We start from the raw sequence: 12646 nt of genomic DNA on the forward strand, positions 1-12646 counted from the left end.
TACTGTATTACTTGAACTAAGAAAAGGCAAACTGAAGAGAAATGCTGGAGGGAAAACTGCTTAATAACAGCACCAAATACAGTCCTGGATGAATCTTTGGAGAAATTCCAGGAAGCCCTCTCGGAAGAGCTTGTCTAGAACAATTTACCAGGCATGTCAATGGGACTGTGGGGTGTAGCTCAGTTGTGGCTGAAAGAAGAGTGCAGCAACCTGAGTGGTCACAAGGGATACAAAAAAGTATGCTCTGTAAGGAAGAAAAATAGAATTCACTTTTCTGTAGTGTAATTGAAACAAGGCCTGGTCTGTTTGAACAAAATGGGTAGCTGTACAAGAACACACATTGTTGCTTTTGGGAAAAACAAAGTTCTAATGTACTATTTACCATTTTTAATCGACACACCTAAGCCCTATCTAAGACTTGACAAAAAACCCAGCAAGTGATATCTTTAAATGAAAACTAATTTCTGGCCTATTTGCAGAGAAAATAGTACCGCTGTTCTAAACCATTAATGTGACGCATTAATGTGATGCAGGGCTGTGATCAAAAGCTGCTAAGATAGCATGTGCAGGCAGTAGAAGTCACAGGAGGAAGTTGCTTGGTCCACATGGTGGAAAAGCTAGGATGTTGCCTGTAGTGTACTTAGGTGGTCTTTGGAAACTCTTATTATAGTGTTTTGCCCACTATCCAAATAATAAAATGTAAAGGTCTCTTTATTGCTATTTTAAAAAGTTTTTCATTCCACTGCATAGACAATAATGGATTTTTTTTTTTTTTTTTTGCGAACAACTGGGGGAGATTAAGCTTGCTTTATTAGAGAGCTGGATTTGCACAGTATTACAGTACTTGTTTCCATTTAATTTCTTTTCCTAAAAATAGCTTTCAAGCCCATTGATCAGTCTAAACTGAGTTTCTCAGAGATATGATCTCTAATACTTTAAGTTTTAACAAATCTATTAATGCTACTAATCTTGCCCTGAGTTCAGTAACTGCTGTGAATTTTTCTTGGCAATGAACGCACCCTGGGAATGACATTTGTCAGAGTTTGTTCTTAAATCAACAATTTTACCTTTTCTTGGTTTTCTACTGTCTAGTGAGGTACAAATCCCAAATGAGGCTTTCCCCACAGTTGTCAACATTTATTTCCAGTGGTTATCTTCATAGTGCTAAGCAGACTGTTGCTTGAGTTCCAGGTAATTTTGTAAGAAAGTGAATGTATCCAAAGTCTTGAATGCATGCTTCACTAGTTATTGCTCTCGGAATTGCTTCATTGTTGTTTTTTATTGTCCATCTCTTCTTTAAAGAACTCTTAGTCATTAAACTGCTTACTAGTTACATACAACCCACATCACTGTATATGTACACTGTGCTAGTCAGAATGTTTGGCAGCTGGCAACTCTTCAGAGAAGTATTTGGGAGAAACAGAAGGGCCTCTCTGTTTAATTTTGTTTATTGAGTCCTTAAAAACTCCTGCAAAACATCTCTTAGAGTTTAGAAATCACAGATTTAGCAAATTAAAGTCTTTCTTGTGTATATGACAATGAATACTAATTACAAAAGCAGATGTTTGTGAGAAGAACATTTGCCTTAATTTTTAAAGTTGTATTGTATATTCAAGAAACACAAGTTTTACTTTTCATCTATTTTTCTTATGTTGGAAGGTTTTTATTAAGTATATTTTTAAAAATAACCCTTCCTCTGCTTTATTTTTAATAAGAGAACCACAGTAGTTTGAAAGGAAATGACCTGCATTTAAAGAATAGGTTATATTCTCTGATTTTCTGTGTTGAAAATATGTTCTATTTTCACTCAAATTGTTTTGGGATGGAGGTACTTTGTGACAAATTTTCATTGTTTCAGGTTGTTCTGTCTAGGCTGGTGTTGATTCAACTTTGATGGAAACTACCTTTTAAAGTAGACAGAATGCTTCCATTGGTCTCCTGTATTCTCTTGTTTTGTCATTTACTCAGCATATATGTGCTATGCATGTTTCCATTGTTGCTCGTGGCATCTAACTACAAATTCTGTTTCAGCCCATTCTTGTATTGGTGAGACTGTCTCTTCCCCATATTCTCCTTTGTTGCCACACATTTCAACTTGTAGAAGAAAATTCCTTGGGAATGGAAATAAAGCATCTAGGTACCCCTCTCCTAAAAATAATACATAATGAGAGTGATTAATGCTCTGAGAAATTATGGTAGCTAAACATCTCTCAAAGCAAGCCAAACCAAGCAAGGAATTTAAAAATGTGTGTTGCTTCCATTCAAGAAAGCAAACAAAGCTGCGTGAATTGGTTAGATAATGTTTATGCCAAGTAGCATAATTTCTAGATACAGCCTTATTCTCTCCCCTTTCATCCTTTCTTTAGGGACAAGAGTTGCTTAGTTTTGTGATTAATACCCCTAGTGTGTAGTAGGTACTGCTGTAGTCTAAATTATGTAGATGTAATTGCAAAAATGATTCTTACAGATAAGAAACATGTGCTCACTACATTTTCCACACTATTTCAGTATTTTTAATGAAAATAATATTTGATGCTTGTCTCCAGCAAAGAGATAATGAAATATCATGCCTGGGGGAGGCTTGTGTTTTCAGCTGAAATAGCAAGGCTGAAACTTTAATACTAAGCAATCTTGCAAATCAGGGCCATGAGGTATCAGTAGCTTGGTTCCAAAAGCTTTGCTCTGGAGACTTGACATAGGATAGGTCATGGAGAGAAGTGTTACAAAAATGTGTGATAAATAGTTCAGAAAATACTATTTTGGAATGGATTTAGAATTGGATGTGAAGCCAATGTAGTACATGAAGGAACAACGTTTCCATTTGTCTCACACCTAAATGTATTTTAAGTGTGTGTTTGAAACTATGGTGAGTTTCCACATGGACTTTGGAATTTGTTGCATGTTCGAGATACTTGAGTAAAATAGCATAAGGAATTAGTAAGGAATAACTTATTTGGGAGAAAATGCAAATGGTTGTGCTTCCACAGATGGAGGATCTGTCAAGCCAGGCACCCCCTCACTATAGCAATTTTTGGTGGCACATGTCCAGGAAACTTTTGTGAAATCTTCAGTAGTTTGTGGCTGAAGAAACTCCTGCGGCTGAGGTGATGTGTTTTCATATAGGAATGATATACTTTTTTCTACTTTAACTTCTTCAGTGGCTTTCTGAACCCATGCAAGCTTTTAGCATCAATATATACATCCACAGCTCTTGATTTAGAGGAAATGTACCTGAACACACGCATACACAGCTGGTGCCCATCTTGTCTCTTGCTATCCAGACATACTCCTGGAGGCAAAACCAGGACCAGAACAGTAATTACAGTCCTGAGTGGACTTTCTATCAGGTCCATACTCCATGCAATCAGTGGCTTCTTGTTTATTCCCTCTCTGCCTTTATTATTTAGTGGTTAGCTTAATATTTGATTGATATGGATCCCATTAGGGTCTTTCATTGTTTTGTAACCTCTTTAAAAAATTGTAGGTATTTGAAGTCCTCAGTAACTTTTCAGTCTGCGTGGAAGGTGTTGCTTACTTATGTGCAAGCTGATAATGACGCATCAGTTACATTCTGCCTTCCTAGAAAGGTAGCAAACCTTGATAATCAAAACAGAAACCATCCTTTTCCCTCCTTCAACACTTTCTTGATAACTCATTCAAGAAGTTGCACAGGAAGCACCCCTTGAACATAAATTCCTGAGGAAGGAAAAAAATAATGTTCTAGCAATGTGTGAATGAGAAGTCAAATGAGAGGGGTGACTCTTGTTTCGTATGTCAGATTTTTTTCATTTGCATATCAGATCAGCTATCAAAACATTTTTTTCCCCCTGTTCTTTTAAACTTGATGTACTGTTCTCAATGTTGATACAAGATACAAGTTTTTTTGGGATGTATGTTAGATAGACTCCTTGTATGAGGAAGGTTAATGTGTAGTGAAACTGGCAGAATGCGAATGTTTTTACAGAAGTAAGGAAAACGTTAATAGCATAAAGCTTTGACTGTAACTGAGAAGTGCACACTTCTCTCTCACTATTCTTCAGAAATACCACCTCCTTCTGTAATTTCCTTGCTACCTTGTTGCTGATAATCAGGAATTAGGAAACCCTCGTGCGCTGCTATTAAACTGATATGGACAGTGAGTCGTCTGTGATGTAACATATTTAAGTTCTGATCCCTCTGCATGTCCAAACTGTGCTCTAATATGGTGTAGATGAGATGCCTTTTATTCTAAGGCTACCAAAGTTTAAAAACAAGTGAAAACTCTGTCCCATGAGTATCTCTGACAGGAATTCCTGTTTACGTTATGAATTGAAGGAATTGTTGAAACTGGTTGGTGTGGTTTGACATAAATTTTAAAATTTTAGTTGTAACCAGCAACCACTATAAGTTCTCAGCTCTCAGAGCTCAACATTGTTGAAATAATGGTAGCACTATTGATTAATTCTTTTTAATCCAAAAATGCAGGAACATGGACAACCCAACTGGAAGCTAGTGGGGCCACAGGACATTTAACTCTTCAAATAATTCTATTTTTACCAAGTGCTTAATTTAACTTTGGCTTCTACCTTTCAAAGTCTTTACAGATACATGATTTATTCCTTTGTAGAACAAAAGTGGTCTCCTGTGTGCAGTAGAAAGATGTGGGAGTTTGCATTGATCCCTAATTAAATGTAGAATTACAGAATAGGCTGAGTTGAAATGGGTTTGGAAGGGACCCATAGAGACCACTGAGTCCAACTCCTGGCCCTGCACAGGACTATCCCCCAGGATCACACCATGTGCCCAAGAGTATGTCCAAATTTTTCTTGAACCCTTGTCAACCAGAGAGATTTTGTTCTGGTTACAGTAAAGTTCTGTAAGGTGTTGGACTTCTTGTTTCTTCCCTCAAATTAATATTTTTTAAATCAGAAAATACAATATGAACCTGTCAAATTAAAATGAATGTCAGTTAAGCAATTTGAAATTATTTTAACCTCATTAAAATGGAAGAAAATTATGCCTTACAGAATTGCCAGCAATGACTCCTCTGAGAACATTACAGTAGGTTTGAAGAAGAACGACTTTATAACAGCACTGAAAGTAAATTCAAAGAATGATTGCTGTTAACTTCAAGAATATGGTTTTTATCCTAAGCATGGAAGCTTGGTCAGAGAGAGTTAAAAAGAAAAGCATTCCATGACCCATCTCTTATTCACATAGATATTTCTATAGCCGTGGTGATTCAGCTTTTTCTGTAACCATCTTATGTGTTATTCTGACCAAATAAATTCAATTTCTGAATCACTTCAGTTATGTTAACTGGTTTAAATTAATTTTATTAGGGCTGTCTCATTCTGCCCGAGGAAAAGGAAATCCTGTTTCTTTCTCACCTTGTATATCACTTAGGCTGTCTAAAAATCTGGAAAAAAATCTGCTTTTAAACTAGGTGTGCGAGTATTATCCTGAGACCGGAGTAACAGGTTTCCATTTTAAGTGTTTATTGGTTTTGAAATCAGTGTATTCTGAGTGGCATTGATAGCAACTCTTCTTGTGGTCTTTAAATTAGTTAAAACTAAATTTTTAAAGTCTTTGGTTCTGAAGCCTTTGAATACCTAAATGGTGTTTTGAATCATGGTCAGGAATCATTCTTTGCACAGGCTTTCTAAATTACTGTCTTCTAGTATGGTATAATTTCTGCCTAGTGATAACTTTTCATTGATGTAATTAGTAGGTGTTAAAATGTAACATACAGTAAATTCACGAATACAAGCCCCACTGAGTATAAGCCGCATCTCTGGGTGTTGGCAAGTATTTCGGTTTTTGTACATAAATAAACCACACCCGAGTATAAGCCGCTCTGTCGTTCGCAGCGAGGACCTGCGTGCAACAAAGTTGCCAAATAGTAACAGAACGGTGGCAGGGCGGGGTTTACTGGCTCAGCTCGGGCTGTGCAGGCTCGGCCCGCTAGGGGCTGCTGACGGGGCCAGGTAGTCCAGCCCGGCGCTGCCGCTCGGCGGGGCCACTGGGATCGGTCACCACGGCCTGGCGCTGCCCTGTGGTGGCAGGCAGGGACGGAGTCCCCTGCCGCCTCCCAGAGCCACGGCAGTGGTGGTCCGGGTCCCCCTGCTCCTTCCCGGGCCACGGCAATGGCGGTGCAGGTGCCCCGCTGCCTCCCAGAGCCACGGCAGTGGCGGCCCGGGTCCCCCCTCGCCTCCTCGGGCCGCGGCAGGGGCGGCCCGGGTCCCCCGCCGCCTCCCAGAGCCGCGGCAGTGGTGGTCCGGGTCCCCCCGCTCCTCCCCGGGCCGCGGCAATGGCGGTGCAGGTGCCCCGCCGCCTCCCAGAGCCATGGCAGTGGCAGCCCGGGTCCCTCCCCTCCTCCCTGGGCCGCGGCAGGGGCGGCCCTGGTCCCGCCTCTCCTCCCTGGGCCGCGGCAATGGCGGCGCGGGGCCCCCCCGTCTCTTCCCCGGGCTGTGGCAGAGGAGGGAAGGAAAGACCTCTCCCTCCTCTTTCCCCGCCCCCCGTGCTGCCTGCAGGCAGCCAGGCTCCACCTGCGGTGCAACAGAGTAGCGATTTGTAAAAATTGCAAAATGCCGACTTCGCAGCAACTCGGCTCGTCACTGTGGCTGGCACTTCTGAGGTTGTAAATGTCAGAAAATTATTCACATATTAGCCGCTCCTGTGTATTAGCCGCATTTCCGGTTTAGGAGCAAAATCTTAGTCAAATTGGTGCAGCTTGTATTCGTGAAATTACTGTATGTTTGTTACTTGGCCCGGAATATTTGACATTAAATGGACACCTGACAGCAGTATGCAAGTGCTCGCGTGACTGACGCACCTATATTGTGAAAATATTTTTTCAACTGGATGAATAGATGTTGTGGGAAGGATTGTTCTGTTTCTTTCTTACCAAGAATTCTTTTTGTTTATTTGTTTTTCAGATAACGGAGGACAAACTTTAGCAGGGGGGAACAACTGGCCACTGAGAGGGAGAAAATGGACACTCTGGGAAGGAGGAGTGAGAGGCGTAGGCTTTGTTGCAAGTCCTTTACTGAAACAAAAAGGTGTAGAAAGTCATGAACTCATCCATATCTCTGACTGGCTGCCAACACTGGTGCACCTTGCTGGAGGACATACCAATGGCACTAAGCCTTTGGATGGCTTTGATGTTTGGAACACTATCAGGTAACTTTCATGTCAAATCACCAAGTCATCATTCTAGTATGAGAAGAATTTAATCAGCCCAGAAAACAGAACTGGAACAGGGAGGGAAATATTACCTGTTCCTTTCCCATAAAAAAGGGAAGGTATAAATGCAGTTAATTGTGCTATCTATGAGAGAATTATCCAGGCTACAAATTAGTCCTGGCTGCAGATGCAAAGCCTTCATACAGCTTTAACCTGGTATTTTGAATTTCTCAGTATGAACATAACAGCTCACAAGCACATTATACTTCTTCAAGAACATTCTGTGATCCTGAAGTATGTTAACTGATTTTGCACAGCATGGAGTATAAGTTAGTAAATTTTATGGACCAGACCCTGCTCTGTACAGAGTTCAGTCAGGTGTTTCTGCAGTGTGCATCTGAAATTGGACATGTGGGAAATCTGTGCAGACATTACACTCACTGAACACAGATTCCACTTTGATGGGTTGTTAGCTCAGTACAGGACTTGTCAGGCTGGCTCACAGTGTAACCCCTGTCGTGCTGTCCAGTACCTTGAAAAGCATTTGAGATCAAGTACAAAAGTACACCTGACCTGGTTCCTGAAGGTCATGATGTTGTGACTGATTCAAGCAAGCTGAAATACTCAAAAGCACAATGCAGACATGCTCAGATGGAAAAAAGAAGCAGCATAGCTCCAGCCTGGTTATTTCAAGGTTCTTTTATTCCAGTAAAAAAGATTACAAAGTAACCTTAGTTTCTGTAGAATTTGAAAGTTCTGTGACCAACCTTTAGTTTAGCAAAACCTGTGTGGTTTAAATTCCTTTCTTTCTTCCTTTTCTGTGCTGCATGTAATGTATTCATTGATAGGGCTAAATCCTGTTCTCTACCCCTGTAGAAGTTATATTTATTTTAGTAGGTCTTTGAATATAGTTTTAATTCACATAAGAATAATATAGAATGAAAAGTTCAATACTGCTAAAGCAGAATAAAAGGACTAACAGCTCTATTTCCTACATGCTTTTCAGTTGAGGATTAGTGTTCTGTTTCTTTCGGTAGCCTTTGTTCTGTTTTAATAGCGGGTAGACGCTACCATATTTTATGTGTTACTGCCTTTTGTCCTCTTTTTTATTTTGCAGATCTTAGTATCCTGGAATGTGAATTGCAAGAGTTAAAAGCAATTCCTAAACAAGCATGAGCAGGAGTGCTATCTGGGTTAGGGACTGGGATGAGAAATCCAGAGTTAGAGTAGGCAGATTTGAACCCATGTACCCGTCCATGGATCCATCTATATGGATCTTGGAGTGAAAAACAAAAAGCAAAACCCCCTACACCTTCCCAGAACTCAACCCCACGTCTTGAGTTTGGAATTGTTTTGTTTATACGTCTAGCATTACCTGTTTGAAGCTGGTAAGCTTGATTTAATTCTTAGTGCTGCCTGTGTTTCTGAAGAGCTAAGGGGTGGTTTTCTGTAGTAGCTGGAATTTACAGGAAGCTCATGGCCTTGTGCCCACGTGTACTGTATGGCTCTCTTCCAAGTGGAAGAAGATAACGATATGTAAAAAAGAGGCCAGGGATCATTAACTGCCAGGAAGGAATGGAGACTTCTGTCCAGCCAGAAGAAGTAAAGTATTTTACTTGAAAGTGTTCCTGTGGGGAAACTTAGCATCTACAAGATCCGGGGTACACCTAAACCATAGACTTTTCTTCCAGCTACCATTAGAATTCCTGCCTACTTCAGATTCAGTTTCAACCATGTATTTTTGCAATGGATTGATCTTCTCAGATGAGGTTACTTCAGCAGGAGAGTTGTTGGGAAGGACAGATACAGCTGTGCCACCACGCTGCTGACATTTGCATTTCTGTCTTTGTGAAGGGAATTACTACCGGTGTTTTTGGGTGTGCCAAAAAGAGGCCCTCTGTCTGGACAGGTAACAAGTCAGGTTTCCTAAATGTTAGGCTTGTCCTTGGTTGACCTTGCAGCCAAAATGTCAAATTTCACATGATTTTCCCATGTAATCAGAATAAATGAGTGCATTAAATTTCATGACCATAATTCAAAAGGTCACTTGAATATTGGATTGCAAACAGTGAAGGCACTTTGCCCTTTTGGTGATATCTGATGGAAAGTTCAAATATGTTGTTTCTTTGGGACCAAATGGCTCAGAGTAAGTGAAATTATAACTTGCTAAGGTTCTAAGTCATTTGAAAAAAAAGAAAATTAATCTGTGTTACATCTATTTTTTTTCCAACACAGTCTAATACAAATAGATGCATAAACTTCTTATGATTTTTCTTTGGCAGTGGGGGGAAACACTTTAGTCCTGAGCTTGCTGATTCATATGTGTTTAATCAAAAGGAAAAAGATCATAAATTTGTAACCTTGATTTCGATATTCAAAAGAATATATGGGGTGGTGCAGAAGTAAAAAAATATTGAATCTATTTCAGTAATATCTGAAATAGATTTAGAAATATTTAAAAATGAGTTCTTAATATGATGGTTATGTAATAATATAAAATATAATAATATAATGTAATAATTTTTAATAAATCCTATACTACTGAAAATAACTATGTATAAATGAAATATACTATACAAATATGAATATGTATACAATACACAGAAATTAACCGTAAATTTTTAAATGCTGAGTATAGATTCTGAAATTCTAGACCAAGATGAATTTTCTGTCATGGCTTAAATGACTGGTAGTCCAAATTAGAAATTACATTAACATGACACCAATAAATACTAAGTTCTTGTACTATTAAGAAGTGCTGAAAGTCACATATATAGCCAAGTGCTCCTTTCATACTCCCTTTCTTCTACTTAATTCTGGCCTGATAAACCAAAAGACATTTAATGGTTAGGAGGAAATAGCAGGAAAATAGCAGGAAAAGATCATGTTCAGGAGCATACATCTTGTAGACAAAAATACCTTCTTTTGCATTCTTTCTGGTTAGCTATACTCTGTTGTAAGTTCCTGTCATACAGTGCATGGAACTGAGGAAGCACAATGTTTGTGTTCTCACTGTTTGAACTCTTAGGTAAAAAATTTGCATGGTATTTAAAAGCTCTTTGTCAGGGATTTAAACTCAAAAGCTTGTCTGCTCTTTTCCAAATCTGTCTGTTGACCCATTACTGTATCAATGAAAGACTTAATAAAAGAGGGATGTGATTTTATTTAAAATACAACTTGAAACAGATCAGGTTTTGCTCACACTTTCTCAGCCTGACAGTCTTTCTCACCCAGAGGTGTGTCTAGGAAGTCTGCCCAGCCAGACACAGGGGCAGAGGATTTCAAGCCTTCCACCTGGCATCCTGACACCATGATGTTTGTGAACACATAATGGGCCCAGCATCTGTTGCTGTGGTGCCAAGTCCTGGGATGCCAGGTGTGAAGTCCTTCAAGTTTCTTCTCTGCTCTTCTTTGGTTGGTAACTGTGCACAGGTTCTGGTTAAGCCTGTTTTTGTCCTTTTGATGATGCATCTGTGTCTTGCACCACCTCTGTGAGTCCCTGCAGGCCATCACTGCTTTGTCTCCAGATGTCTCTGTGCAGTGAAACTGGCCTTGATGTGCTGGAGCTTTGCTGACGTGCTAGTCTGGGTTGTCATTGATGTGAGCTGTACAAGAGCTCATTCCCTGCTCTTGTGTTCATGATGCTGTCTCCACACACAGATGAACATGTCCAGAGGAGCACAACCAGGCCGGCGAGGGGCTTGGAACACAAGCCCTGTGAGGGAGCTGGGGTTGTTTAGCGTGGAGAAAAGGAGACTCAGGGGTGACCTTATAACTCTCTAGGTGAAAGTTGGTCTCTTTCTCCAGGCAGCAAACAACAGAACGAGAGGACACAGTCTCAAACTGCACCAGAAATACAGGTTGGATATTAGGAAAAAGTACTGGAATGGTCTGCCTGGGGAGGTGGTGGAGTCACCATCCCTGGATGTGTTTAAAAAAATGGATGTGGCACTCAGGTTTAGTTGAGGTGTTAGGGCATGGGTTGGACTCGATGATCCTGAAGGAGTCTTCCAGCCTTGTGATTCTGTGTGATATATCCTGCGTGGTATATCTAGATTTTTACCAGTCTTTCTCCATCCATACCCATCTTGAACTATTTTTCTATGCAAAATTTTTTTGCAGCCTGTAATTAAACCACTGCTATGTCATTTTTATTTTCCTCCAAATACCTTTGAAATGAAATTTTACTTTCTCTTTGATATCTTTAGCTTTTTTTTGAAAGTAACTTAGCGTAGCATCACTGTGTCAACCCATTTTTGGATAAGTATCACATCTTTCCAGTCACAGGTATCTACATTTTATAAAGGTTCATAAATAAACAATAAATCAAAGTAGATTTCCCTTTTCTCTTGTCTTTGATCCTTATGGGTAAGACTACAACATAACTCTAAAACCATGTACATATTACAAATTATTTCTTAAAATAAAGTGATAATATCACTGATATATTTTGCAAAAATAGCAGTTGAGAATAGCAATAATGATACTAAAATGCAAGCGGTCAAGGAGTCTAAATTGTACTGCCTATTTCCAAGCAAGTATCACAAAAGGCAGTTGCATTTTTAGAAACATCTGTTCTCCAGATGCTTATTCTTCTATTGAAATAAAAACACTTGGCAAAATAGTTTTTCTTTGGTTGATACATTTTTTGGTACATCTTGATTTTCAGCACTGCATATCTAGTGTGTCCATGCTCAGAGAAGGTATTTTATTTTGCATTAACAGAAAAATGGAATGGTAGACCACATGAAGCATGTGGTCCATATGGTAGACCACATGAACATGATAGGCACTGAGAGATTCAGGATAAAATACAATGCAAATAACTATTTATTATTATTAAGCATAGATTTTAAAGTTTTACTTAGATATTTTGTCGGGCAAGTTTCATTTTATATTTTTTTAATGTTGGTGTAGTAAATGAAGTAAGATCAACTTGAATTCTGTACTGAATGGGTACATTTGTTTTAGGAATCAAGCACCTGTTTTAAGAAAATTTCATTGTTGTGATATAAATTAACACAGAAAAGAGTGCAGTCTAAAGCTGAAAGTATGTTTATTTTCAGCATATCTGAAATATAATAATTTTAGGAAAGCATCAAAAATAAGACCCAGAGAAATACGACAAGGTTATAAAGGGGCAGATTTTGCTTGGTGACACTGGGAATGTTTTTGTGCAAGACAAACATACTTACCCTGAAAAACCTTGGATTCCTTTCCAAGGACACCTTCTGGCTGTTTAGCAACCACAAAAGTGAAAGATTGTGTGTAGATCTTTGTTTGTGCTCACTAAGGAATAAAAGGGCTTTCTGTATGTTTTAAGAACTTTGCAAATCAGAACAATAAACTAGCTGATTCTCATACCAACACTGAAGTTAGGCCACATGCTTTCTTTAAACTATTCTTACATAGAGGACTGTTTTCAAAAAACAGCAGCTTTTAGCCGCTTAATTAAATAATTAAGACACATCTTAATTATTCT

At 39.2% G+C, this 12646-nt stretch overlaps 1 protein-coding gene across 1 annotated transcript in view; it reads left to right on the plus strand.

Annotated features, from left to right (window-relative positions):
- The window catches only part of ARSB (arylsulfatase B), a 69308-nt gene that overhangs the window by 24043 nt on the left and 32619 nt on the right, over positions 1 to 12646 (plus strand). Inside the window, exon 5 of the mRNA XM_033086083.2 lies at positions 6918 to 7161. Within this exon, the coding sequence (XP_032941974.1) occupies positions 6918 to 7161 (244 nt within the window). The remainder of the gene's footprint in view (positions 1 to 6917; positions 7162 to 12646) is intronic.

Source organism: Catharus ustulatus, chromosome Z (genome assembly GCF_009819885.2).
Source record: "Catharus ustulatus isolate bCatUst1 chromosome Z, bCatUst1.pri.v2, whole genome shotgun sequence".
NCBI lineage: Eukaryota > Metazoa > Chordata > Aves > Passeriformes > Turdidae > Catharus > Catharus ustulatus.